This window comes from Neopelma chrysocephalum, unplaced genomic scaffold, assembly GCF_003984885.1.
Source record: "Neopelma chrysocephalum unplaced genomic scaffold, ASM398488v2 Primary Assembly neopelma1_23, whole genome shotgun sequence".
NCBI lineage: Eukaryota > Metazoa > Chordata > Aves > Passeriformes > Pipridae > Neopelma > Neopelma chrysocephalum.
In genome coordinates, this window is record NW_020897691.1 from 18,762,469 (window position 1) to 18,790,348 (window position 27,880).

The following is a 27,880-nucleotide window of genomic DNA, read 5'->3' on the forward strand; positions in this document are numbered from 1 at the left end:
GGTGGCCTAGGGGCTCTGCATGGATGTTGTAGCCAATGGAATAAAAAACGTACCAATAGTAAGTTTAGAAAATTATGTTGTTTATCTTGAAAAGGGATCCCAGAACACCAGAGTTCATAATTTATCAGAAAAAAATCCAGAGAAAGAAACCACACTTGGACAACGTTGGTTTATAGAAAATAATTAAATTGAAGGAACAATGAAAATGGAACTAAAGTAGAAACTGCACACTTGCGATATCAAATATCAATGCAATCACTTTGCAGCAGATAATGTGCATGGCAATTAGAGCTTTTTTACATTATATTATAATAAATTCATAATTCATGCATGCAATGAGAGCTTTTGGAAAGGAGCATTTGAATTTAACAAACACTACCACTCATCATCTGAGCAAAGATGGCAAAAGGAATTTCAACATTATTTGCGATCTAGAAAATTGAACCATCGTTGTTGCTTTGTGTTGTGCTTCCCTTGCACAGACTGCAGTGCCTTCTGTCTGCTTTAGGGTGTGGCATCTGCCATTGGGGAGGAAAAACTGGCATGTGTTGCCTTTTATAGCAGACTGATTTCATTGTGCTGAGGGCCTCAATTTTATAGCCTCTTAGTTCCAGTCTTGTAGCCGAGTTGCTACAGGAAAGGAAGAAGAAGGAAAAAGAGTTAGAGGTATGAACTCTTCAGTTTAAAGCCTCATCCTTTTTCTTCCCTTTTCGGGGGAAAACATTTCAAAGTAAATTTGTGTTAAACTTTTGCAGGTTATTTTCCGATGGGAAAGAGTTGCAGAGGATGTCAGGAAGTATTGCGATCTGCAGCCCAGGCACTATCAGTACATATCAGAAGATCCTGAATATATGTATTTTTGCTCAAATATAAATGTCTCAAAGTAAAAAGTGTAATTGATTTTATATTTTATTTTAGAGTACACATGTAAATAAATACACACAAGGAGACATCTATATTTTTATTTGCATATGAAAGACTTCAAAAAATCAGCTTAGGTGGTTTAATGTGTATAATTAGGGTGCATTTGAATATAGAAAAGAAGAAAATCCAGGAGAAAATGTCAAAAAGGCTCACTAACAAAGATGTAGTATTCTCTTGGCAAAAGCTGATGAATGATTTGGCATGAGTTCATCTTACAGTTCTGTTATTCTCTCTCCTACAAAGATGATATACCCCTTTCTAGCAGTTTGCATAGAATTGCAATTTGTTGTTGTTACAGCCTGTAATGACCCTTGGGTATGCACCTGATTCCCCCCACTAGAATTACTCGCCATTTTTTTCCCACTCTACATTTTTCTACTAGCCATATAACATTTTTGCACTTGAAAAGAGTACAACAAAAAAAAAAAAGAGAAAAATACAATTGTAACAGAAGTATTAGCAAGATGTACTTGACAAGCACTGAGACTTTTTAAAACTAACTCCATAAAGGAAATCAGGATATATCTGACTCTTCAGACAGAACTAAAATTAATAGACACTGGAATCACACTGTTCATACATTTATCAATAATCTTTGCATGTAACTCAACATTATAGCATGAAGCTTCTGCTCTTTAATGTTTTCACAGTCGATTCAAAAAAGCCTACCTATTCATGACAGCATCTTGATACGCTGCGTTTTTCTCCAGTATTATGATTGAATCTCCTATTTATCCATTTTGAAATTTGAAAATGTGCTTACCTTTAACAGAGCGCATAAACATATACATTTAAAACAGCGTGGTTTAGACCCTTGCTGTATTGAAAAGGTTTGTTAATATCCCAGTTTGCTCTGTTCATAGCCAAGTATTTGGTCTCCCAAATGTTTTCATTAGTTGACCATAATGTCTGACTATTACCTTTTGTTATATTAGGGTATCATTTGTATTAAGGTAGTTATAAAAAAAACTTCAGACTGTTCTGATTCAAAAATGTAGGTCAGCAGCAGCTTTCCATTTGGAGGAAGAGTTACTCATATTACATATTTTGGTTTTTGTGTTAGTACGTTTTCATGAGTGTCTTGTGTGTACTGGAAATTATATTGTTTGGGGAAACAATTATGAGACCGAAAATGCCTCTCTCTCCTTGATCAACTCCTGTTGATCTGCAAATAAGTACACAGAACATATTGAAAACGGCCCTATATATAAAAGCATCATCAGTGCAAATGACTGTTAGAATTTGGAGACATCTGGACAATGTGGACAACTGCAAAGATGCTACCGCTGCAGAATTTTAGGTTAAATTTTATAACCGCCTGCACACACAGTATAAATCTTCAGGGGGCGGGTGGCTGGGAGGTGGGGGGAAAGAAAGAATCTAAAACAAGTCCTATTTCTCCGAGACAAGAGCAAACGCGTCCCTGTCCTCGGAATACGAGACGGCTGCAGAGCCCGGCATAAGGGGCTGGAGGGGGGGCAGCGTGCGGCCCCCGAAACTTTGACCGATCCATCTGCTCGGGCACAGCTGGACGCGGGGCGCCGCGCGCATGGCGGGCCCCTCGCCGCCCTCCTGCCGGACCGGCCCGCGCGGGGCAGCGCCGCCGGCGGCACCCTCGGCCCCGCAGCACCGGGGACAGTCCCGCTGCCCCCCCGCCCCAGCGGCGCTGGGCGGCCCGGGGCGCCCCTCGGGGCCCGCCTCGACTCCTGGCCTCGGAGCAGCCCCCGCGCGGGTCCGGCGCTCCCCGCGGGCCGCGACCCCCGGCGCGCACACGGGCGGGACCCCGGTGGGAACGGGGGGATCCGCGGGGGGCGCGCCCCCCCATCCCGCCGCCGCTGCCGGGAGAGCGGAGAGGGGAGCGGGCGCCGGAGCAAGTCCAGCTTGGAGTCCAGTCCGCGTTTTGCGGGTGCGCGGGAGCGATCGGGGCGGAGGGGGCGATGGCTGCCGGCGCTCGCTGGCTCGCTCGCTCGCTCATGCCATGCTGGGCCAGCGCGGCTCCGGCAGACGTGTGTTTACCCATATCCGGGTTAGGGAGGAAAGGAGGAGAAAAAAAAAAGTTTCATTTAAAGCTGAACAAAAAAACTTTCAACATGAAATCACACAGCGGGAACGGGCACGGACCGTAAGGCGTTCTTACCATTTCTAACCTCAACCACGGACTCGGGGAGGGAAATCGCTGTAACTCGGTGCGTGCGGAGCGGTCCGCAGGGGATACTCTGGCTCAGTCAAGTCCCTGCCCCGGCCGTCCCTCCTTTTGCCCCTCTCTTCTTCCTCCCCCCACCTCTCTGCTCGCCCACCTTTTTTGAGAGTGGGGGTCGATTTTTTTTCTTTTTCAATTTTTAATTTTTTTTTTTTTTTAATAGTTATCAGCACCAATTTCTCCGGACTCCCAATGTTGCGATGATCATGGCCGCGCAAGTCGCAGCGGCTCCCGCGGGTGCGAACAACAGCAAGGGCAAAGCCCCGAGCCTGCCGGGCGGCCTGGGCCCGGAGCGGGGCCCGGGGGGGGACCGGGGCTCCCGGGCCGGGCTCCGCGCTGGGGGTCGGCGAGGGGAGTCTGGCCGGCGGCAGCAGCGTGAATAATTTAGATCACCATCTCCACCACCACCACCGCAGCGAGCCATCGAACATGGCCAATAACGCGGCTCCCGCCGCTGCCGCCGGTAACAACAACGCCAGCGGCGGCGGCGGCGGCTCCTCCTCGGAGCCGGCTCTGAAGGAAGGTGGATGCTCCTCGGCGTTATCTTCATCTTCTTCGTCTTCTTCCTCCTCCTCCTCCTCCTCCAACCCGGGCTCGGCTATGGAGACGGGGCTGCTCCCCAACCACAAGCTGAAGAGCGTCGGAGGCGATCACCCCGCCGCGCCGCCCCACCACCACCATGCCCACCACCCGCATCACCATGCCCACCACCACCATGCCCACCACCCGCACCACCACCACCATGCACTACAGCAGCAGCTAAATCAATTCCCGCCGCCGCCGCCGCCGCAGCAGCCGCCGCCTCAGCACCATCCCGTGCAGAATAACAACAGCAGCCTCGGCGGCGGCGGCGGCAGCGGCAGCAACAACAACGGCGGTGGCGGTGGCGGCGCTGCTCAGCCCAGTGCAGACATGGAGCAGCAGCAACATGGAGGAAAAGACAGTGTTTTGGGCGCTCAGGCCGAGCCCCCCCCAGCAGCCGCAGCAAATGCTGAATAAAAGCGCCGACGAGGAGGAGATGCCCAGCAAGATGGGCGAGCCCATCGGCGGCCGCTACGACCACCCCGGCTTGGGACCCCTGGGCGGACAGCAGCAGCCCCAACAGCCGCCCCCGAGTGCTGGGAGCGGCGGCGGCGGCCTCGGCGGCGGCGGCGGCGGGAGCGGGGGAGGCGGCGGCGGCCCCTCCGCGGTGGGTGTCTCGGAGTTCAATAGCTATTATGGCAACCCTGCCCCTGCCCCTGCCAGCAGCGCTACGGCGAGCCGCGCCGGGCCTTGCTTTGATCAACATGGCGGACAACAAAGCCCCGGGATGGGGATAATGCACCCCACGGCGGCCCCCAACAGCATGGACCCCCTGCAGAACTCCCACGAAGGGTACCCCAACAGCCAGTACAACCACTACCCGGGCTACGGCCGCGGCCCCGGCGGCGGCGGCGCAGGCGGCGGCGGCAGCGCGGGAGCCGTAGCGGCGGCGGCGGCGGCCGCTGGGGCAGGCGGCGGCTACGGGGGCTCCGCGGCGGGCTACGGGGTGCTGAGCTCCCCGCGGCAGCCCGGCGGCGGCATGATGATGGGCCCCGGCGGCGGGGCCGGCCTCGGCAAGGCTGGTGCCGGCGCGGCGGCGGCCGGCGGCTTCGCGCGGTTCTCCGGGCAGAACCAGCACCCGTCCGGGGCCACCCCTACCTTGAACCAGCTGCTCACGTCCCCCAGCCCCATGATGCGGAGCTACGGCAGCAGCTACCCCGACTACAGCAGCCCTAGCGCCCCGCCGCAGCCCCAGCCCCAGGCAGCGGCGGCCGCCCCGGGAAGCCAGCAGGCAGCAGCGGGCATGGGCATGGGCAAGGACATGGGCGCCCAGTACGGAGCGGCAAACCCGGCCTGGGCAGCGGCACAACAAAGGAACCACCCGGCGATGAGTCCCGGGAACACCGGGCAGGCCATCAGCAGGACTCAGGTAACTCCCCGCGCTCGGTTAATGGACGGCTGGTGCCTCCGTGTCGCTTGTGTCGGGCTCCTAGTTTCTTTATAATTCACTTTTTTTCTCCCTTCCCCCCCTCGTCCCCCATCCCTCTCTTTTTTCCTTTATTTTTTTTCTCTTCCCCCTAGCCCCCCCTTCTTCGGGCTAGTTCTGCCCATCGCTGCCTCCGTACCGAGGGTGAGCAGCGCACAATGCGCGGCCCCGCTGGGGCTGGAGGCACCGGACTGCGGTTTTCGCTACCGAAATTGGGTTGTTCTCAGACCCAATTAGTATTTGCCCCCACCACTTTGAAACAGCGTCGGACGGACGCAGGGCCCGGAGGACGAGCAGCTCGGGACGGACGGGGGCGGGGGTTGGATTTTGTAACCGGAGTGTCGGACACGGGGGGCTCCCGGGGGATAACGTCCATTATCTTTCACGGAGCCTTTTTTTTTTTATTCTTCTCCTCCTTTTTTCTTCTCTCTTTACCCGGTATTTTTTTTCTTTTTCCGAGCAGAACGAGTTGCGCCGTTGCGCGCTCTTAGCAAATTAGTTTGTCACTGATTGGAGTTACCGCAGTGAGATCCACGTAACGCGGCCGCGCTCCTTTCCCTGTGGGAAGAGCGCGCGTGTGTGTGCGCGCGTGTGCGCCCAGTCCGCGCGGGGCGCCCCGGCCGGGACTCTCCCGCCGCCAGGAGCGCGCTCCGGTGCGCGGGCGCGTAACTGCGCTTCGCTTCTCCGCAAACACACGCGGAAATAAAAAAAAAAAAAAAAAGAAAAAGAAAAAAAGGGGAAAAAAAAAGAAAGAAGGAAAAGTCCTTGGCGTCAGCAAAGGGGCGCGGGCACCAGAGCGGGCCGCCGCGCCCCTCCTCCCCCCGCACCCCTCTGCCATCCCCGGTAACTCTGGCTATGGATCGATGGATCCGATCGATAGACAGGCGCGATGATCGCGGGGCGGCGTGTGCGGCGCAGCGCCTTTCCGGGGCGGCGCGGTGCGGTGCGGGAGGAATGCTGGCTGCCGGGCGCGACCCTTGGAGGAGCGTCCGGGTCTCCTCCGCCCGCCAGGTTGGGAATTTGAATTGTGGAGGTAAACTGGCTGCAACCGTCTCCCGACAGCTGCCTCCGAGTTGACATCTAATCTGCCATCTGATTGGCTCCGCGCGCGCCATTGGGCACCTCGCGCCGCTGATGTAAATAGAGGCGCTGGAGCGGCGCAGGCACAGGAGCCCCCGCCGCAAACAACGCCGGCACCACCGGGGGCAGGGGGGCACCGGCATCGCTGCTCGGGCACCTTCCCCGCCTCCGTCCCCCCTTTCACTCTGGTTACACTGCGTGGTTTTCCTGGGCATTGACTTTATCTATCTATCTATCTATCTATCTATCTACCTTATTTATTTTAGATTTTTAATTCCGCGCTAATTGGTGGTGGTAGGGGAAGTATCTTGTAATAACAGTGCATTTGGACGAGGATTCGGGTTTTTGCATCGTGCTGGTGCTTTCTTAAAAAAAAAGAAAAACAACAAAACCCCCAAGCATTTTATAATGTTACAGATTATAGATATTATGCAGGGGATTAGATCTTTATTAAAAAAAAATAATCCCAATACTGATTTCATTGTGTGTCTGTTTGCTTGATGCCTAACCTGTGCATGCCTCTTAAAAATGCCGTGTTTGCATGTAAGCTGCTGTAGGTGAGAAAACGCCGTGTATTGTACAAAGAAGGGAAGAAGGAGCCTCTCTGCCAGAGGTTATGTTTATTTCAGCTCTGCGATGAATCCAGATCCTCGGGGAAAACGTGCTTTTGCGTTTGAATTGTGGTTAGAATACTTCAAGAAGCATCAGGAGTTGTTGATGTCATTTTTCTACGCAAGTGTGAGATTAGGGTTGAATTCTCAGTAGGAAGGTGAATTGTGTTAAATGGAGTAGTGCATTAGAATTTTATGGGTTTCTTTTCCCTTCAACAAGATCTTCCTATTAAGAACTGTTAAATCTTTTAATAGCTTTTAACAGCAAGGTCTGACAGGAACAAATGCAGGTGTATGCTTTTGGGGACCTCCCACAGCTGGATCTTTATGTAAAGTAATGAACAGAAGCTAGAGAAATCACCGCTTAATATTGCAAATGGTGTATTAATCCTGAAAATATAATAGGAACCCTGGATGGGCTGACTGGTTGTGTGTTTGTCTATTTCCAACAGACCGTTCCTGTCATGTTTTGAGTTTTTATTCCATTTTCTTTCTGTTTCTTCCAGGGAAATAAGATTTTTTTTGTGTGTGTTAGTTTTTACCTTTTTTGATTTGCAATGGTAAAAGGGTCAGTGGAAGCCATAAGGTAATGAGGGCTTGCATGCGTAACCTTTCAGAATTACTTTAAAAGTATTTGCATTGTCTCCTTTTAAACACAGGTAGTTCAGAATTTCTGGCTTTAAAAGCTAGGAAAACCGTTGTCAGACGTAGTCCAGGCTAGTTCAGAGTGCTGTTTCTTCACGGCAGAAATTGCTTAAAGTATTTATTTTATTGCAGGAGTGAGAGTAAATTCATTATGTCCTCAGTGTGACCCTTAGAAATACTTCCTTATATTTATGGGTTTACATCCTCTCTTACAGATTTCTTTTTTCTTCTTCTTTTTTTTTTTTTTTAAATTTTTGTACCGTAAAGATTGGTATGCAGCCTAGAAAGAATAGTCTGGCAAGACCACAATTTCTTTGATTATTTTTCAAGTTATTATTATTTTTTTCCTCAAAATAATTGTTATAAAGGCAAGACATCAGTGTTATTTATAATACGATTTTTCTATCTAACCAGTAAGTGATTAAGATAAGAAATTTTCTTAGTTCTAAAAATTAATATTTTTTAATGTATAAAATGGGTTGTGTCAAATTAAAAATACTTACCATTAACTTACAAAACACGGGTTTATAAATAAATTGCTATTTATTTATAAATAGCAATTTATTTATTATGTGTCAATTGCCATGTATGTTGTATAATTAAGTAGACAAATTGTTTGCTGTTTGAAAGAGAAAATTAGAATATTTCAGTCCAGAATTTGAATAGGGGGCTTCTCTTTTTTTTTTTAAATAATCATCTGTGTGTGTACTCTCTATATGTGTATACACATATTAGAATATGCTCACTTGTCTTGTGTCTTTGCAAAGCAGATGTTGATTGGCCCCTACGCCTATAAGGAACTATAGTGCTCTGAACAGAGAAAAAGAACCGACAGTAGGCTACAACATCTGAGGTGCTTGTTCAGAAAATTCTTGCCTCAGAATGGGCAATTTTTATAATATGCGGAGCTGTGGCTCTAAACTGACTTCTGTGTTTGTCCAGCCTATTAAATTATTTAAGAAAATTTGGCTTCCATTTCATTTAATTACCTTCCCTAATTATGAGACATGATGTAAGCTTGCAAAAGAGGCCTCTTTTTTCTAAAGAAATGCACATTTTCAAAGCAGGTGAATATTGCTCACACAGATACATTGATTTGATGGTAGGGAAGTTGTGTGATGCTAGTACAGTACTTTGTCGTTCAGGTCTTTTGATTATTGATTAATCCTTGACGGTGTACAGATATTTAGAGTCCTGAGGCTCCTTTAATTTTTCACTTCTGATTTGCACTGCAGTAGCTTAACACATTAGCTGACCTCTCTGTGTGTGCTTTATATACATCTTTCTCCTTTGTGCACATGTGTAAGATGTACATACACCTACACAGAAGGAGAGAACCTGTGTCTTTTCAGGAGTACCTGTATAGCATAAGGTATATAGCAAGTTTTAAAAACAAAAATCAGTTGAGCTGCTCTGACTTTGTGTATAATTTGTTTTACACAAGAGAAACTCTGAATATGCCTGATTCTGCAGCTCTTTTTATGCCAAATAGATTGTCCGTATTGGGAGTTCTGGCCAAGTCAGGGCTGCAGAATCATGTCCTGTGCCTGAAAGCCATTAAACGACTGTTAGTGTGGTGAATAGATTCTTGATGTCTCAATGGGAGAATAAAATATATTTTTCCCTGTGCATTTTCAAATAAACAGTTTAGTATTCACATAGCTTCTATTTAGAAGTAGCAAATAGCAATATTCACAGTTAGTAGCATCTATATATATATTACAACCATATATTTGACACTTTGTGGTTTGGTGTTCGGTTATTGGTTTCTGTAGTAGTGCTTATGCCTACATGTTGAACAGCAGGACCCTGTGTATGAGATACAATAAAGAAAGAGAAATTCTAACCCGTCTACTCTATTATTGCTTCCATCATGTAAGGATTCTGCAACTAAGCAGTCAATTACTGTCTTTTTGACATTCTGATCTGAATCTGGGGTGATGAAAACTAAGGCTTTTAATCCATTGCTAAATTTTCTAGTTACATATGTAAAATAACACTTTTGAAATTACTGAGCACAGTCTGTTAGGTGATGCTGGTTCATTCTGAAGTAGTATCTTTGTTAAAACGAGATGAAATTTGTGCAATGAAAACAAGTAGGTCTGATAGGTCTCCCTCTTTCTTTTGCGGTTCAAATATTTTATTACAGATATTTTGATGTTCTCATTGTTAAAGTGAGAATGGCAGCAGTTTAGTTATCCTTATGTCCTTAAGATTGTACCTGTGCCCTAACTAGTACATTTCAGTACTTTCTCAAAATGTGCCATTTATCAGGAGGCTTTGAAGATTCTCTGTGGATATGTAAAGTAGTGTTGCCACACTCGCTGTGCATGCATGCTCAAGGCTGCAGAATTCAGTAGCATGTGTTTGTGGTAGGCTAACTTGCTAGAATATATTTTAGAATTGTGATTATTAAGGTACTTGGGAAAAAAACTTTTTTCCTTTCAATTTTGGGGCTATTTACATAGTGTTAAATATATGTTTTGGTACGATTGAATGAGGACTTTAATTAAACTTAAATTAGAAGTATACCTTAGTGGTTTTCAAATTTGTTTTGAAAACTGGTAATAGAAAAGTGCTGCTAAGCAGTGTTGTTTTTGTATTACTTGGTGCTGAGAGAAGCAAATAAATGTAATATATGAAAATCTTGTAAAGCCAATGATATTAGAGTAAAATTTATTTTAAGGAAGCCTTACCTGCTTATAAATTTTAAATTATTTTTAAGTAAACCTGAAAGGTTTCTGTACATCTGATGTGTGTTTTGCCATTCAGCTCATAATGTTACCCTTTTACTGTTTCTATTACCCAGTCGTACCTATTCATGCTCAGTTTCACACACAAATGCTGATGTGCTGGCAGAGTGTTGCAGTGTTTGTGTTGCAGGTGGGCTGGAGGATTTCCGTTGTTGTACTTCCATTTCTGAGTGTGGCATCCAGTGATGCACCAGGAATATGTCGGTGCCAAAAAAAACCAAACCCATCAAGGGGGGTGTTCTACTGCAGTTGAGGAGTACCTATGTAAATCTGTGAACAGTGGGGACAGTAGATGGCTAATTTGTACAGGATTAGTCTTAATTACCTCTATTTTCTCAGTAACAATATTCCAAGTACATTTGATTTTTTCACTTTTTTTTTTTGGCGTACCTTGGACTGGAGGGAGAAATGATTCTTCCTGTTGTACAGGGTGGGAAAAATGAGGCACATAACATCCACTTTGCTTCAGACAGGCACACCTTAGCACAACTGAAGACAGAGGTCTTTTGGAAATAGCTGGGGTCTTGATGCCATAAACTCTAGCTTTTGAATAAATCCAGTTTTACTGTGAACACATTCTGTTGTGGGAGAACTTAAGCTTTACAGGCATCTATTCAGGCAAGTGAGAAGACAAATAACTGAGTGAAACGAGGGATTTGTCTGTTGTGTCAGTACAGTCACTTTAAACTAAAGGCACCATAATCTAAAATTTCGGTATTCCTTGCACTGTTTTGTCATTATGTACCCAATGTCATCTGTATAAAGGCATTAGATTTCTCATAGAAATTAAACTGAGGAAAATTTAGTTGAACGAGTGCCCAGGAGCTTAGCTGGTGTTGCAGAACTTGCCTTCTGATGAGTATTATGCACAAAGCACCTGCTTGGGGGAGGGAGGTGGTGTGTGTGCAGGGGTGCATGCACAGACTTCCTTACTACTAAGTCCGGTTGTTTTATCTGGCAGATACATGGTCTTCAGTTTTCGAATGAACAGATTTGATGCAGAAATCACAATTGTTGTGTCTTTTTTAAAGATTGCTTTTTATATGGGAATTGTTCTTACTGCAAATATGAAGTACCTTTTTAGCAAACTTTGTATTCTCAATATAGAATGCTTACTTTGTCTGAAGGTACTTTCAGCTGTTTTGGAAATTGTGAAACTTAAGGTCATTATCCTGATGCTTTTATCAAACTTTTTAATTTATTAAAATTATTGGTTTATTAAAACCAATGTGAAATCTATGTAAAAGTTTTTGGCAGGTATGATTTGAAAGGGTGTTGATATATTATGCATTTATACTCTGTGTATAGTGGAAACGTTAGTTTCCTTGTAAGCTAACAAATCCAAGTCGTGAGGCTGCTGAATTTCTGAATGGGTAGCGGCCAATTCAATTTGTGGATGTTAACCAGAGTTTGATGGTTCTGCGATGTGTGTAAGGAATTGCTTTCAGTACAGACCTATCAGTGTGTGATCTACTTACATTATACTTTTTGCATTTGAGTCATGGTGGGTTTAGTAACTACATCAGAAGGACTAAGCATGTGTAGAAGTTTGTAATCTATTTATTAGTTTCCTTTCTCCAGTTTCAAGAACTATTTGTTAATCTTTTGCACCTGAACTTGCACAATTGCCAAATGGTGTTCTGCCTGTAAGAATTCACTGCTGTGCCTTGTCTTTAAGAATTCACGGCAATGCCCTGTCTTCTTCCCTGTATGTTGTAGCTTTTTCAGATTTGAAAAGATACTGAATTTAGGTTTGTGATCTGATAATTGTTTATGAAGACATCCATCTGAGTGATAGGCCTTTTGACACTTCATCTGTATGGCTGTGTCACTGATCTCCCCTGCCACCCTCATCAGTCTCTTTCTGACCATTGCAGGGTGGGGAAGGAATATTCTGTTAATCCTTTTTTCCCCTTTTTTTTTAATTAAGAAGTTAGATGTACATGGGATTTTTGTTTGTTACTAAAAAAAGGATAATCGTGAAAATGGGAAAAAACTCTTGATGTATAAACACCTTTTTTTTTTTTTTGGCAGGGGGAATGATGTTGTGTTACTGATAGGATCTTGTAAGCTTCTACTTTAAATTTTTACACTCGGGATTTTTTCTTTGTTTGGTATTTATTTTAAGTATCTACTCAGTTGAAGAATAAGTTTTGGTAGCAGGGGTTTCTCTTGGATGTGATTCTGCGAAGTTACTGAATCGATTTATTTGCCCTTTAAAGACCATGTGGCCAGATTCACTGTGAAGTTCTGTTGTTGTAGCCACATAGTTAGGTTCAGGGCATTAATTACATCCTTGACTAATAGCTGTTGTGGCAAACCCCTTCGCATTTAGCTTACCATTGGGGTGGTAGTGTATCTGCAGTGGCAAAATAACAGCCTTTATAAGTAGCCTCTCCTGAGGGGTTTACAGGTATGGCTGTTAAGATAGAGTTTTGCTGAGTTTTTCAGAAGGTAGATAGTTCCACAACATTTTTGGTCTCATTTTAAAAGTGCAAAGAGGTCTGCATTACGTGGCAAAGAGAGGGCTGTCTTGCTGTAGCAGTCCCTGGTACAGCTGGCTTTCACAGAAAGACCTGAAGTTTGAAGCATGGTTGTTCTGTGTTTGAGTAAAGAAAGGAAATCAGTTCAGAAAATCCCAAAAGGAGGGATCCTGTTTTAAAACATAATTGTAGTCGTGTGTACCATTGCCAGTGTGGACATGGCTTAATTCACAGATTGATTGAAGTGGAATAGTGCCTTCTTTAAACAAGCAGTGAATGGTAAGTAAATTATGTGATTTAAGGAAAATGACATTAGTAGAGGATTGGTGCAGGAATTCTTGATATCTGTCTGCTGGCTGCGTGATCCAAAGGTAGCTGGTTTCACTGATGGATACCTTAGTTTCCTATGTTAAAATAAGAATATTATTTGCCTTATTTATTTGAGTTTGATGTGCAGTTTTAGTTACAGTGTAATGCAGAATAAATAGGCAGCCTAAATACTTGTTATACCCGAAGGTATCCAGTCTGCACTGTACCTTCATCTGTTTGTTTGGATGGGATCTGAAACTAGGTGTTCCCAACATTGATCATGTTATTTGGTTAGCTTGTCAGACTTACTTGTTTGTAAGCAAGATACTGAAACATCATCTCTGAAAATTTCTTTTGAAAGCACAAGGACAGGATTTGTAGTTCTTAAATTTTATTCTTTTAAAGTTAAAAATAAAGATAGGGAGGTTTGTTTTGACAGCATCAAAGGAATATGCTGGTTTATTTGCAGCCTTTGATTTGGGTGGAATGTATGGAGTTCTGTATTTTTTTTTGTGTAGCAATTTATGTTGTGAATATTTTGGATTTTTTGTTTATATGAAATGGTAGTATTTATGTCTTACTTTCAGGCATGATTTATGGAAAATAACTGTGCTTTTGTGATTTTTTTTTTTAATTTAGTGTTTCTTTGTTGCTTGAAATTCCCAAGTCAAGAAAAGTGAAGCATGTTCTTTAGAGCTGTTGCTGTTTTAAGGTGTTTATGGATGGTCATAGATAGAGGCTATTTAAAGAAATATTTCTGGAAAAAATAGTTAGGTACATTTGAGGCTGTTTTAGCTGTGTACCAGCAGTTGAAAAATAATTTTACTTGGCAATTTTACTTATATTTGAAAGTCCTTCCTATAAACAGAAAGGTCGACTTCTGTGAGGCAGGTAACTTATTGGTGCCCGGTGTTTAGTGGTCATGAAACGTGCTGGGAATACGTAGATGCCTGTTGGCTGTTTGTGCTGAAGCTGTGACTGACTGAGGCATTTCCCTGGCGCGGGGCACGGAGGTGTCCCCGGGGAAGGGAGGGAAGTGGAGGGAGGAAGAGGGGCCGGTGACAGCGTCTATACAAGTTGCACACACGAAGCGAACTAGTTTGCTTGTGTGGCGTCACATGACCAAAATATTTTCCCCTTTTCCGCTGCCAGAAGCTATCTATTGCTTTTCAACAACCTCGCTGCTCGGGCAGCGGGCCAGGGCGTTCCTCCCGGCCGGCGGGATGCCCCGGCCCTCACCGGTGGGACCGGGAATTTTGGGGAATGTGTTTTTTTCGCTACCTTTGGAAGGTTTTCTCTGCCTTCACATCTAAGAAACAACACTGTGTGGAGTATTTCTAGCATTTTAAGTGACACTTATTTTACATTTAAAATTGTATTTTTGCTAATAAAGAGACACTGTATTTGTATGTCTTTTATGTTACATTTTGGGTTACAATGTATATTTTTTCTTTTAAATCCTGAAGCGCTAACATACAGCCCTTGTGATAAGTGTCCCTCCACCCCCAGCCTGGCATAGAGATGGTTTTCCTACTAACAAACTGTAGGAGCTAGTAATTCAATGACATTTCTGAGATTTTTAACTTTCTGCAGAATGATCTTTCTGTTGTTGAACATGTGGTATGCAAATACAGGGGGAAATAGTGCTACAGAGTATTTTGTTGTGGGTTTTTTTTAAATATTAAAAACACATCTTGCTTTTCTAATAAACCCCATAACCAGACCTTTTAATGTTTTGATATAAATAGCAATTACGCTAACTGAAACCCAACCACAACTAAAAAAAAATCATTTAAAATAATTCAGAAGAAAGGTTCCTAACTTAATTGAGCTCTTCCTTTAAAGAGGAGAGACTGATTGGTCAGCATCCAAAGCAAAGTGTATTGCATTCTAGAACAGTATTCTTGAAGTGCTCAAGGTGTTGGTGTAGTTGCCAACATTTAAAGATAAAGATTTTTCAAAGAATTAGCCAGGGATCTGAGAGCTACCACAGCCTAAGCTGTTGAGAACTTTATATGTGAATACTAGTAACAATTGGAAAATTTTCTGGATGAATTGAGACCCTTGAAAAAATTTAGATTAAGATACACAGACTGGTTGTCTCATATATTGGACTAGCATTTAGGGATTTGGTTGTTCACAAGAAACTTGCCAAATGCAGCACTTTGAACAAGCAGTGAAGAGGGATTGTTTGTCCCAGGAAGACTTTGCATAGCCACCAGCATTCCTCCTTTTAGTTCTTCAGCTCATTTTAATAATAACAGTGACAATAACAACACACTTTCTTATTATGAGGAAGGTTGAGGAGGGCCTGAGTAAGCTGTTACTTTGCTAGAGTTGTGGTTGGCAGAATGTTGGATCCAGTCTTCTACTTTTTTAGAGATTCTGACATTATTATGTGTCAGCTCTATTGCACGATAGGGTTGTTCAAGGGTCTTCCTCTGTATTTTCTCTTTCGGGGAGTGAGAGATTTATTTGTGGATTATTTGTGTCTGTTTAGCTTCTTTCCTTGCCAAAGTTATAGTAGTTTGTTTTATGCAAATGTCATAGTCTTTTTTTGTTCCTTTGTCTGGTGATACTTATTTTTCCACCTTGAAATATTATCCTCAAATTTCTGTCTTTCTCGGTTTTCAAATCACTGGAGTGATGAAAAAGCCATCTTTATTGTCTTCTGATATTTTAACAGTAGGGCAAGATTGATTAGTGTGACCGTTTATCCACAGAGAAAATAGCTTTTTAGTGACTCTGGTACCTATCCGTCCCTCTGACTTTGCTTCTCTGTCCTCCCAGTGGACAAAAGTTGTTGGGGAAAGAGTGGCAGCAGGAAAAGTGTCTTCACTAGCCAGCTTCCTGTGTAGGCTCTCCTAGTGACCCGAGGTCAAGTTGCATTTAAAAAAAATAAAAAGCTGCCAAAAAACCCAACCAACCAGGCAAGCCCTCAAATCCTGGCAAGACTTGACAGTATAATAGTAAAACTCATACAAGTAGTTACCTATGGGTGATGATGCTGGTATTTTTGTTTCAGATTCCTCTATTGCTGATCTTCTAAGTAATAGCAGACTTAAGAGAAAAGAGAGAAATAAACAAAGGAAACAAATCAGAGCTGGAATGTAAATGTTGACGTGCATAATTTCTTTACTTTTTACCTGGCATGGCAGGTGTGATTAAAAAAATATTTATATTTGCCCAAAAGATATTTGAAAAGATGTCAGCATGAAAATTCAAGTGTGGTGTTGCTGTACATGTGGAATGGGTAGAAAAGAGAGGAACTGAGGAGGGGGAATACTTTACATGTAGTTGTCTGTACTAAGAAGTGATGTGATGTGCTAGATGCAGTCCGTGCATTTTCATAGTACTTGGTATTTCATTTAGTATATTTCTTTTTAATTCTTCTCAGAAGGTTGAGGTGTAGAGAGCTGCCAGTGGTGGTTGTTTGTTATTCCACCATGCCATATTTTATTTGAAGGGATGTATATTGTTAAGATGGTAAATGAAGCCTGTTTAAAAAGTGAGTTAAGGTTCCATTGTTATAAGAAAATACCTTAGTAATTCAAAGAAGAGCTGAGGCCAATTTCTTCCTGCATGATAGTCTCCAAATTCTGTTGCTTTGCCTCTAAGAAGACCTAGATGTTTATTTGCACCAATTTTGTTCCTTGAAAAAAACCCCAGTGCCTGATTTACTTTCTTTGTTTCTTTTCTTTACTTCTACTTTTTAACATTCAGTTTGTTTTTTTCTTTTCGTGGTGTTGATGTCTTCCTTGAAGAGATGGAGGAAGAAAGTAGGTTCTTAAAGGCTGCAACTAGTCATGACATCATAATAGAAGGTTCAAATAATTGTGATTTCTGGTGACATTTTTACTTTCTTGAAATTCTTGGTCTTACATATGGTTGTCTGTCTTACTCGAGTAAGTTGTCACAGGCAGGATGCCAGAAATAGGTAGAAATATAATTTTCCTCTCCAGAAGTGGGTTTATATATTCTGTTGTAAGCTGAAGAGACAATGAATGTGAGGGGTATTTTTGGTTTTCAGTTTTAATTTTTTTTTCCAAATGTGTATCTGATACTGACATTCAGTAACATGCTTTTATTTGTCATTTTAATGCTTGGGAATAAGCATTGAATATTTTTTTAAATGGAGTTCAGTCTGTATACATTGATCAGAAGGTCCAAGTGGGTATTCCTCAGAAAGACAGCTTTTTATTCTTTGTGCCTTGTGAGAATCATGGGCTGAAACAAAGAGCAAATTAGCAGGAGAAAGGTTGTAACACATAAACGCATAGGAAAGCATGTGCTGAACCAAATGAACATGTGCTTTTTGTGTAGATACCAAGCCAGATTTTCTCTAGGGAGAGATGAAGAAAACTTGAAAGCCTAATTTGTTTACTTCTACATTTTTCAGTAGCCTTTTGTTTCACTCCTTGGGCACTCTTTTATTGAGTTTTGTATTGCAAAAAGATCCTACACCACAGGGTGAGTCTGACGGTTGTCTGGATCTAAGACTTCACTGCTGCTGAAAAGACTAGTCCTGTCCTGCTGATTCCCTTGTGTTGAATAGCATCAGCTCTCTGATTTGCCTGAAAACTAATCCTGCCAAACAAGACCTGTGAATGTTTAGCTTTCAGCCAGATCATTGAGGTGATTTGACTAGCAGCACAGAGGTAAGACAAGGGAGAATGTGGCCAGTTCAGCTAAGGGTGGGGATCAGGGCAGGACAGCCCCTTTTAGTGGTGGTACAGGCTTGTATCAGCTTAACCTCCTCGCCAGACTATATCTTGAGTGTAAAATTACTCTGTAAATAATGACAGACAATTTCTCAACATTTCTCTGGAGCAGGGAATCATTGTTATCCCTCTCTTAAAAGGAAAGAAACTGAGGCAGAGAGTAACTTTTTTTTTTCCAAGGTGATAATTATACAGAATGCATTGATTGCAGTGTCCAAATAAGCCTTGAGTGTCTTTGAAATATAAGATCTCAAGGGTGAAACTCATCTAACCATAGGTACTGCAGGCATTTGTACCTGATCTTTTTGCGTCTCTCTTCTGTAAAGAAACAGTCAGTTCTTGATGTGAATCATCTCATCCTAGAGTACATGTGTAGTGCAGGTCTAATGAATCATACTCCTAAAGTTACATGTTTTTTCCCCTCACTCTAAAGAAAGTGTAAGCCTATAAGCTCAGGTGTTGATGTCAAAGGGCAGGTGATATTAATTCCTTCCACTATTTATAGTGTTTTCAAATCATAGAGGCAAATGACTCCAGACTTGTGTTGGAGTTCTGGACTAACTTTGCTTCCTCTCCTTGTTTTGCTGACCCACTGGAACTAATGGTTTTCATACCCATTTCCTGTTAAGCTTGATACATTTCTGTTTTGTTGTCCTTTTTATGGTATCCATTCAGTTTTTCCCACTGCTGTTTTTCTTTTGGTGCATTAAATTTTTGCATGTAAGAACTGTCAGTGTTGTTTGGTTTTTTCCAAGCATATTTGCAGACATGAGGCATACTGGCAAATTTAAAAATACCAGTATGAATTTCCAGATCAGTTGACCTTCATGCTTAGGTGTGCAATTTCCTCTGTACAGAGATGCAAGCTTTTGATTTGGAAACAGGGTAGCAGTTTTGTTGTGTAGATGCTGCTTCACAGTCCATTGAAAACTCTTCAGCCAGTGCTGGCACTTCAGCTGTGGGGAAGCAGGCACCTCTGGGAAGGAGCTTCCGTGCCGTAGTGATGCTCCTCACTGAGCACTGGTGCTCCTTGTTCCCCCACTAGTCTCTCCAGGAGGTATAATGCTCTGTGGGGCATTTTACAGGGCAGCAAACCCAGTGAGCACTTTGGCAGTGCTGAGGGGCTGTGCTGGGCATGGGGAGGAAGGAAGGGGCAGCCTAGTCGAGGGATCTCTACCTCCAAGAGACACAGTGTCTGTGGAAGCAAACAGGGTGTGTTCGGACTGCTACAAATGTATCCCAAAACCAAGGTGAGGAAACCCGATGTTATACTGAGGGATTAAATTTTTCAGAAGGACAAAAAAACCCACAGGAATGCCTGTCCTGCAGAGAGCTCATACTGGCAGTGTCATTTTTTTCAAAATAGTTAAAGAGGAAAAAACATTTTGCAAAAGAGATTTACCTGCGCATCTTGAAAAATGGGTACCATAATCCTTAATTATCTCTAGGTTCACTTAATCTCTCTTAGTAAAGTGTTTAAAATACCCAAACTGAAGTATTATTGCTATTAATAATTTCTCTGGCATATTTGTGACAGGATGTCAGTGCTTTCCACTTTTTGGAGGCTGGTGCAACAATTTTTGTTTGTGCTCTTTTTAAGGGATCTTTCTCACAAATAGTGAACAATTTATTTGGCTTAAGCTTGGGTTTCCGAGCTGGGTGTCTTCTGAAAAGTTGCTTGTTTTCAAAAGATTCTGAGGAGTCTTTTGTAGTTTTAAAGTTTGTATCTTTTAAAGTTTGTATCTTTAAGTATCTTTTTCAATTCTCTCTTATAGTTTGAAGTTCAACTAGTGGCATGATTTTCAGATGTACTTTTTTCCCCCCAGTGTATTCCAGGGGAGGAGGAGGAGAAGGAAGCATGGCTTCCTCAAGGTTGGCTGAAATGTTTTAAATTCTGTAGGAAATGAGGTGAGAATGAAATTGTCAAAAGGATAGAGACTAAATTATTGAAGCACTTGACTGTTTAAAGTGGCTGGGGATGTACTATAAAAGGTGCGAGTCTAACAGTCAAATGTGTAAGCAGCACCTTCTTCCTTCCTTGTACCTGATTTCTCACCACTTGCTTTACATGGTGAGAGCCTAAATCAGTGTGGGAGATATTGCAGCCGTTCTCAAAGTGTTAGTTTATGATGCTCCCACCAGAAGAATTATCTATTACCATATAGGATAGCAGAGAGAAAAGCATTTTGGAGGAAGATTAATTGAAGTAATTCATCACTTTAAAATGAAGAGGATTCATCAAACAAAAATAAAAGCTAAGTATTTTATGCATCTCTATTGGAATTTGATAGCCATTTGTTTTGCTAGAAAATATATGTGGACTGGGCATCTAGTGCTTGTCTACACAGTACAACTATGTGCTATAATTATATGCTATAATTATACCAATATAACTCCCTATGGAGACACCCTTATACCAGAATAAGAGTTTTCATGGTTTATTTTACTCTGCTTCCAAACCACATAAGCTGTAGTGGGAAAGGGTACTCTTATACTAGAGAAAGTTTCTACACTGAGCTAGTTATATTGGTATAATTATGCTTTTTTTTCCTTTAGTGTAGACAAGTCCCTAGTGCCTTTTCGGCTTTGAACTTTAGTTAAGAATTTCTTGATTGTGATAAGTGTCTAAGCATTTTTATAGTATATTTTATAGTATATTTTTATAATGGGACTTGAGTATTTAAACCAATGACTTAGGCCAATTAACAGCTTCCTGGGTTGTGGATAACAATAGGGTATCAAAAGGGATCAGAATTCATGTTCCTAGCTGCTTGGATATATCTGCATTTTTTCACCCTCTGTGATTATACCAGTACACAGTGTACAGCGCAACAGGTGGAATAGTCTGTGACTGTCTAATGGGTTCTGTGTTGGACACTTTTTGTCTCCTGTTTCTCATTATTCCTTGAGTTTTGTTGTGCTGTGGCTTTCATTGCATGTATCTCTGTGGATCACGGAGAGAAGCTTCCTTGATGAAGTTGAAAAAACTGCTTCCAAAAGTGTTTGGAGAATTGCTGAAATTTATTGATCTTCACACAAGACAGTTAAGACCGTAATAGACTTACTAGGAACAAGTTGTACAAGGAGCAACTCAAATTGGATGCAGAGGGAGGGGAAGGTGCAGGTACCCTTCTGGTATGTGATGTGATGTAGTCAGAGGAAAGTGACGATGTGTAGAAGGTATGTTTGGTAGGGGTGATCTTTCTCTTTGCTGGTTCAGTCAAAGGTGGGTGCCTAGAGAGAGGTATTTATATGGATGGTGGTTTGAATTTGGCCATCTTCTCTGCTTCTCTTCTGCCCATATCTCCTTTGCAGCACATCTTATCCTTGCATTCACACCTCCCCAAAAATAGGAATATGTAAACGGTTTTTACAGTATTTAGCTCAGTTGGTTAGAGTATGGTGCTAATAACACCAAGGTTGTGGGTTTGATCCTTGTATGGGCCATTCACTTACGAGTTGGACTCCATAATCCTTGAGGGTCCCTTCCAACTCAGAATATTCTGTGATTCTGTATTTTAGCAGTTTCTGCAAATATCAACATAAATTCCTTAGTTTTTCTTATGTATCTTTTTTACTTCTTGTGAAATGACTGGTTTGAAAAACATACGTCTTTTTGTCCTCTTAATTTTCTCTTATCAATGTATCTAGTATGTTTGTAGTGTTATAGTGTCCTTGTTATCTCATTGTGCTGGAAATTGAGGATTATGACTTCAAATTTTGCAGAAATGGGAGAAACCGTAGAATAAAATAGAGGTGATAACCTCCAAATCACAGAAAAGCAGGGCTGGAAGGGACATCAAGAGGTCATTTAATCTGTCCCTCTGCTCTGAGACAGGATAAGATAGACATAACATTCATGGTAGATGTTGATAGTAGTAACAGACTTTGGTGCAAGCTAAACTTGACATGGAATTGGTGTGAGAGAATAGGTAGATTCATTGAGGATTATTTAAAGTTTGAGTTATTTCTGTTTTTTGGAAACTTAATGGTGCCTGTCAGTATCATCTAATGATGTTTGTATTATGTTTGAGTGTAATGCCCATTTTTAATTTTATCTGGTGGTCTGTTGTTCAGGTGTATTTCTTCCTGAAATGATTATTTTTTTGTGTTGGCTTTGTAACCAGTGTCTGATTTTCTTTGACATTGAGCATTTAGTTTAAAAATGTGTAGCATTTCCTTTTCAAACTTGACAGTATTTCAAGTTCGTAATCAGTTTCAGTTTTCCTTTTTTGTTCAATTTCTTTTTGTGTGAAAGAGCTTAGCAAAAAAAACTGTGGGTAGGAGTGTAGAAGTGAGAAAGGGAAGAATGTGTTCAAGAAATGATAGTACTTGGCAGAAGAGCTGGGTTTAGCCGAAATGCCAGGTTAGATATGAGTTGAATAGTGTGGCTTTAAGTAAAGATCTATATTCTTTGAAGAATAAAAGTGATGTATGTTTTAGAATTTTACACATGGTGTCTGCAGCTCTTTAATCCTAAATTGAAGCTTGCAAATGAGTGTCAGATGAATAACGTCTTTCTAAATTGAACAATACTTAAAATTGGAGTTGCAGATACTCTGTTGATCAAACGAATCTTTGGGTTTGTTTGCTCCGTTTTGCCTTTTGGTTATATCAGCTGAGAAACATCTGTCTTTGCTGCTAAATGACCTCTTCTGACTGGACCAAGTAATTTTGACTGAATGAACTGTCTTCAGCCTTCAGCAGCTGCAGGAAGGTGCTGATGTAAGTTGCCGCCTTGGAGAAGGCAGAAAGTTTAAATGTAAATATACTCAAATGGCTATTGCCCCCAGAAATAGCTTGCTCAGACTTACAGAAAAGATTCCCAGTACCTCTACTGCTTTAGTGTTAATGAAGGCAGTGATTTCCTTTTCTTCCCATTTAATCTGATTGTTAATTTTATTTCTGTTCTAGATTTGGTAATTTTAGGAAGTTGGGAATACTCTGTTTTGGGTTGTGCCCAAAGGAGGCTCATTAATCCTGAAGATCCTCTCTAATAAATAAGGAAGTTTCTTTGAAGTGCATTTGGAAAGCTGTGTTGGTGTTTTTGCATGATGGCTGATGTGGGCTCTCTTAAGGATTGGGAAATAAGAGATGGGCATAGAAGTGGAAAGAAGCCAAGAGTTTTCAGGCAGAGAGAATTTGAAAATATGATGGTTTCTGCTGTGGGAGAGGGGAGGCAATTCTATGAATATAGCATAATCAGGTTTCCTGTTAAATGATGTTTTTTGGATGAGAAATACTGAAAAAGTGGATCAGCTCTCCTGCTTTCATATTTCTCAGACCAGATACGTCTCACATGTTGATTTTTAATTTAATTTTAAATGGTGTGATATTAAAAGAAAATTATGATCGTATATTGAAAACACATGCTGCCTTTGTGTAGAAACTGAAAGTTCTGGATAGTAATTGTACTAAAACCTCACATTGAATTCTGAATGTTGTACATAATGTGTTGCAGAGGTGTTCATACTTCTCTACTTCTGCACTTACTATATGTTATGTGCATGTGTTTGTGCTGGGATGCTCTGGGACATTTCATAGTCTTGCTGGTGTTTGTGGAAGAATTTGTCCTGTTTGTAGTGATTGTGAAAAGAGCCATGAAGACTTAGCGACTTCTGTCACTTTTGATTGAGGAGTAGGTGAAGGCACTAGGGTTAAACCAGAATTCTACCTGGTTTAAACCCAAGTCTGATTTTTTTTTTTTGTCCCTGAGTAAGCCACAATGAACTTTGTATTAACCTCAAGACCTGTTTTTGGAGGTCTCTTCTGTAGAGTTCTTTGGAAGTCATTCCCAAATCTCTGCAAAATCTTGTGTGTTTAAAATCTGTGGATATTTATTATCTGAAATGATAATATTTTTAAATCAGTGTAGCTTTTTAATTATGGTAAAAAAATTATATTGGTTACAAAATAGCTTTGTGTAAATACACGTATGTTGATTAATCTTTTTTTTTGTTATAGAAATTAAAATTTAAAGCTGAACAGATCTCTTAATACTTTGAGTTTTTAACTTGCAATGTTTGTTTCAGTACAGCTGCTACATGCTAAGTGCACTAGTAATTCTAGAATTACTTGCAGGGTGTTCTTGCCACTGCCACCACCACCTTTAAAGAGAAATTTACAACTCCTTTAGTATTTGTCCTTTTAATTCTAAAATCCGGATGAAGCCTCATCCCAGGAGTGTTATTTTGCTGTTGCAATGTAATCTTTTTCAGATGATACATGATTTAGTTGGAAACAAATTAGCAGCTATGCATGCCTAAAGAAAGCAATTTAATAAACAAGATTTTTGTAAGACCTAATCAGAATTGTAAAATGATACTTGAGAATCAGTTACATTGTACAAAAGAGCGGGTATGAATGCAGGCACGTGTGTGAATTCGTGGTTTCTAGTCACATTGTTCTCTCAAGTAATACAAAGGCTTTGACCTTAAGTTTACTGTTTCTTCAAATCAATAATGAAAATTTCCACTCATAACTGTAGTTTGCTCTGGTGATTGATTTTAATCAAAATTCTGTTGTTCCCGTTCCACAATATGGGTGTGTAGCCCCGGATTCTTTTATCTGTTTGTAGTTGACCCTTGGACTGAGCTGACACTGCTGGTATGTCTCTAACTGGGACACTGGATTTTTGTGATGTTCAACCCACATGATACAGAGATTCTTATGGAACAATGATAAAAAAAAAAATGAACTGATTAGTTTTCAGGTAACTATTAAAATTTTGCATTATTTACAACCAAGCCTTTTCAGCCTCTACAGGAAATGGTTTTAATGTAGAAAATATGTTACAAGAGAAGAAATTTCTTGGCACTTGAAGAAGTGACAGGTCTTCTGTTATAGCTAAGTTTGCTTTCCAATTATCCTGATCCTGTATATATCCTCTAGGAATTTTGTATATATTGGCTTTAGCCAGAGGCTTTCCTGTGTTTTCTTATTTTTAATTAAGACAATTTTTTATGTAATTTTTAAAAAAAATATATCAAGCTTGAAAAGAGAAAATGCTATGAGCCTAGAAACCAACAAATACAGAAAATCAGTGCTTCACACTTCTTTTTAGTGTCCCAGTCTGCTATCCCATGTGAGTAAGTGACTTTTTCTAAACTTCTTCTCTTCCTGATGTGGCAGAAGAATATAACTTTTAAAACTCTGGCAACTGTTTCTCAGTGTAGGCAGAACTTTCTGAACCTCCCTTAGTTGCAATTTCATGTTATGGCTGTAGAAAAGGAAAACAACTATCTAGTTTTTTTGCCTGGTGGAGTTTTCCATTCTGCTATCCTTTTGTGCCTCTTTATTCCTGTAACCTGTGGATTTTTTAAATGGTGTTTGTTTTGGTATCCCCCTGTCCATGTCTCCTCCCTCCCCAATTTTACTCATCATGAACTTAGACACCTGCAAAAAGTGAACAAAATTGCATAAAGCCACTGCAGTGATAGGGCACTTTGCAGAGAGGAGTGGAAGATAATATTTGACAGCAGTCAGGGTTTACAGGAAGAGGTAGGGGGGTAGGAGGAGGAAGAGTGTTTTCTAGAGTATCTGCTAGATTTGAGTGTTCTCCAATTTATTCTGGAATTGCATTCTGGTGAGGTCAATTACAAATACCATCAGTAAGTATAATTCAATTTTTGAAGAGTTGTCATTTGCTTTTTTTTTTTTTTGGTAATAGTGTAATCTCAAAGCATGGCTTAGAAATTTTAAATATGCTTCCTTCAGGAGCACCTGATGAAATCTAGTATATAAGGTTGAATTTGAGCAGTTGAGGAGGCTTATTTTTGATCTTATCTTAGAAATAGGTGATTTTTTTTCAAAGACATTAATACTGTTCCAAGTGATCTAGCAGAAATTTAGGGCATTTCTTTTTTTTTTTTCTTTTTAAGATTTTTTCAGGCACCTTTTTCCCCTTGAAAGTAGGTTTCTGAAAGTTTGGAGTGCCTTCTTGCAGCCTATGATGCAATTTCTCCTTTTTAGAACCTTCTAGAGGTTTGGGTTTGTTTCTCCCTTAGCCTACTTGCTATGACTCCTAGTCTTGTTTCTTGTTGATAATAACTGACATCAATCTTCCCAAAGTCTTCATGTCTCTTTCCTTGTTAAAAGTGCATGTAATACTTGTTGTTATGAGAATGAAAACCCAGTCACAGAAAGGTGAAGTGTTGTGCTTGTGTTTGCATAGCAGGTCAGCTGCTGAGCCAGGAATAGAAGTCCTGTCTTATGACTCAGTGCCCTAACCACTGGCTGTGCCACCTCTCTGGAGCACTGGTCTTTTCCAAGAATATAGTAGCGATGGGCTATAGAAGTAACTACAGCAAATATAGGAGCTTTGCTTCCAACTCTGGCAGAGCTCCAAGGCTTATACGTAGCTTAAAGTACTGGGGGAGAAAAAAAGCTTTCTAAAGGAGCTCCTAGATAAGTTCTGTAAAGTTAAGGCTTGCTTTGCTTTGTCTGGAAAAAACGACAACAACAAAATCTAATTGAAAATAGCTTTCCAGAAGGTTTTGGATATGGGAAAAAGTTCCATGTGTTTGAAAGTCAAACTCTGCTCTACAAATAACTTTAAGAGCGGCCTGTGATTAAATCTTTTGTATATTCAACAACAAACTCATTTTATACAACCGCAACTATGATAAAATTGAATTAAATGAACCTGCCTCTAAGAAAAGAGGCTGAATAGCTGAGTAGTGCATTATTCAATGAATGGAAAACGGGGAGGCTGGCTGAAACTGCTGGGAAATGGTTTTAACATTCTATTGGGCTAAAGAGCAATTCTATGAAATCACTATATTTGTTTCCCCCCTACCTCCCCACCCTCAATTTTTAAATAGCAGTGCTCTTCATACTGTCAGAATTCAGTGTTGTGACACCCCTACTCAAAAGTTATGACAGCAGTGTAATGACAGCTACTGCCTCTTGAGAATCAATCAGGCAATTAATTTTGTAAATGAAATGCTGATTATACAAAGCTTCACATGAGAGGCCCAGTGATTAAAATCAATTTAACAAATTGTTTCAGGTGGGACTTGATTAATAATTTGCCATAAATGCTGAGGATATATGACCAGCATACCTTTTTTTTTGTGTGTGTGTGTGTTAATATAGAACTATATATAACACTTGGAGTGGAAAAAATGTGCAGCTAACTGTATGTACTTCTGGCTTGTGACCTAGATGTGATTGGTTATACCTTTTTCTGGGTACGCTGTCTTCCCGCAGTGTCCATAATGTCACTTTCTCAGCTAGTGTTCTCTCCAGCAATTAAATACATCTGATGTTTAATTTTATTTTTGTGAATAAAGCCAAGTGACCGAAAAAGTGTGTTCAGATTCACTTGGATATTTATTAGGTTTAGGAAGATTTTTCCTTAAAATTTGAAGTAGAGATAGGATTTCTTTCATTTACATCTCCTCCACCCCCATCACTTACATTCAGGACTTATTGCAGTAGGAGAGGAAAATGCACAACTTTTCTGGAGGGAGCCTTCCTGCAGAGTTCCCCTAGTTCCACTCAGGGCAGTGCTCTGTTCCTTGGTAAGGGACACTATTTTTAGTACATCCTTTTCTGTCCATCTAACGCTGTGTTTGTGTAAGAGCTGTACAAAGTAGGTAAGGGAATTTTTTTTCGAGTTCCAGATGGCAGGCATGCACAGTGAGTGAAGGTGTTTACTTGTCTAGGAAGCTGAGAACCTCAATGCCAGACAAAATAGAAGTAACTGGTATTCTGGGTGGGGCTTTTCTTTTTTTAACATACAGTTTTCTGGGTTTATGAATGGATTTTCTCTTCCTTGTTGAGCCGTAGTGTTGGCTACTGAGGAGACCTTAGGGCTGTGAGACATCCAGTGGTAAATCTAGCCTGAGAACTTTTGAGATACTATTTTTCCTTGCTATCTGCCTTGCTCTACTGCTGCAGGTTGCTATTCCTATAGCAGAAATGGTAGACTGAGAGCTGTGCCCATGTATTTCACATGCTCCAGTGCCAAAGCTGTCATAGGGGTGCAAAACCACCCAACACAGACAGTTTTAAATTTGGGTGCTGGACTGTGGATGGAAGTAACTAAAGCGTGGCCACAGTCTGGCAGCACATAGGAAAAGCAGCCGGAATGAGTGACGCCTATAGTCGTAGATACATTTGCTAGAAGATATCTTTAAGAAC

General features: G+C 41.4%; 1 protein-coding gene across 1 annotated transcript in view; it reads left to right on the top strand.

The window, feature by feature from the left end:
* Positions 1-3,553: 3,553 nt before the first annotated feature.
* ARID1B (AT-rich interaction domain 1B) overlaps positions 3,554-27,880 on the top strand; it is a 324,487-nt gene continuing 300,160 nt past the window's right edge. The window contains 2 exon segments of the mRNA XM_027688947.1: positions 3,554-4,096; positions 4,098-5,075. Coding sequence (XP_027544748.1) covers positions 3,554-4,096; positions 4,098-5,075 — 1,521 coding nt within the window.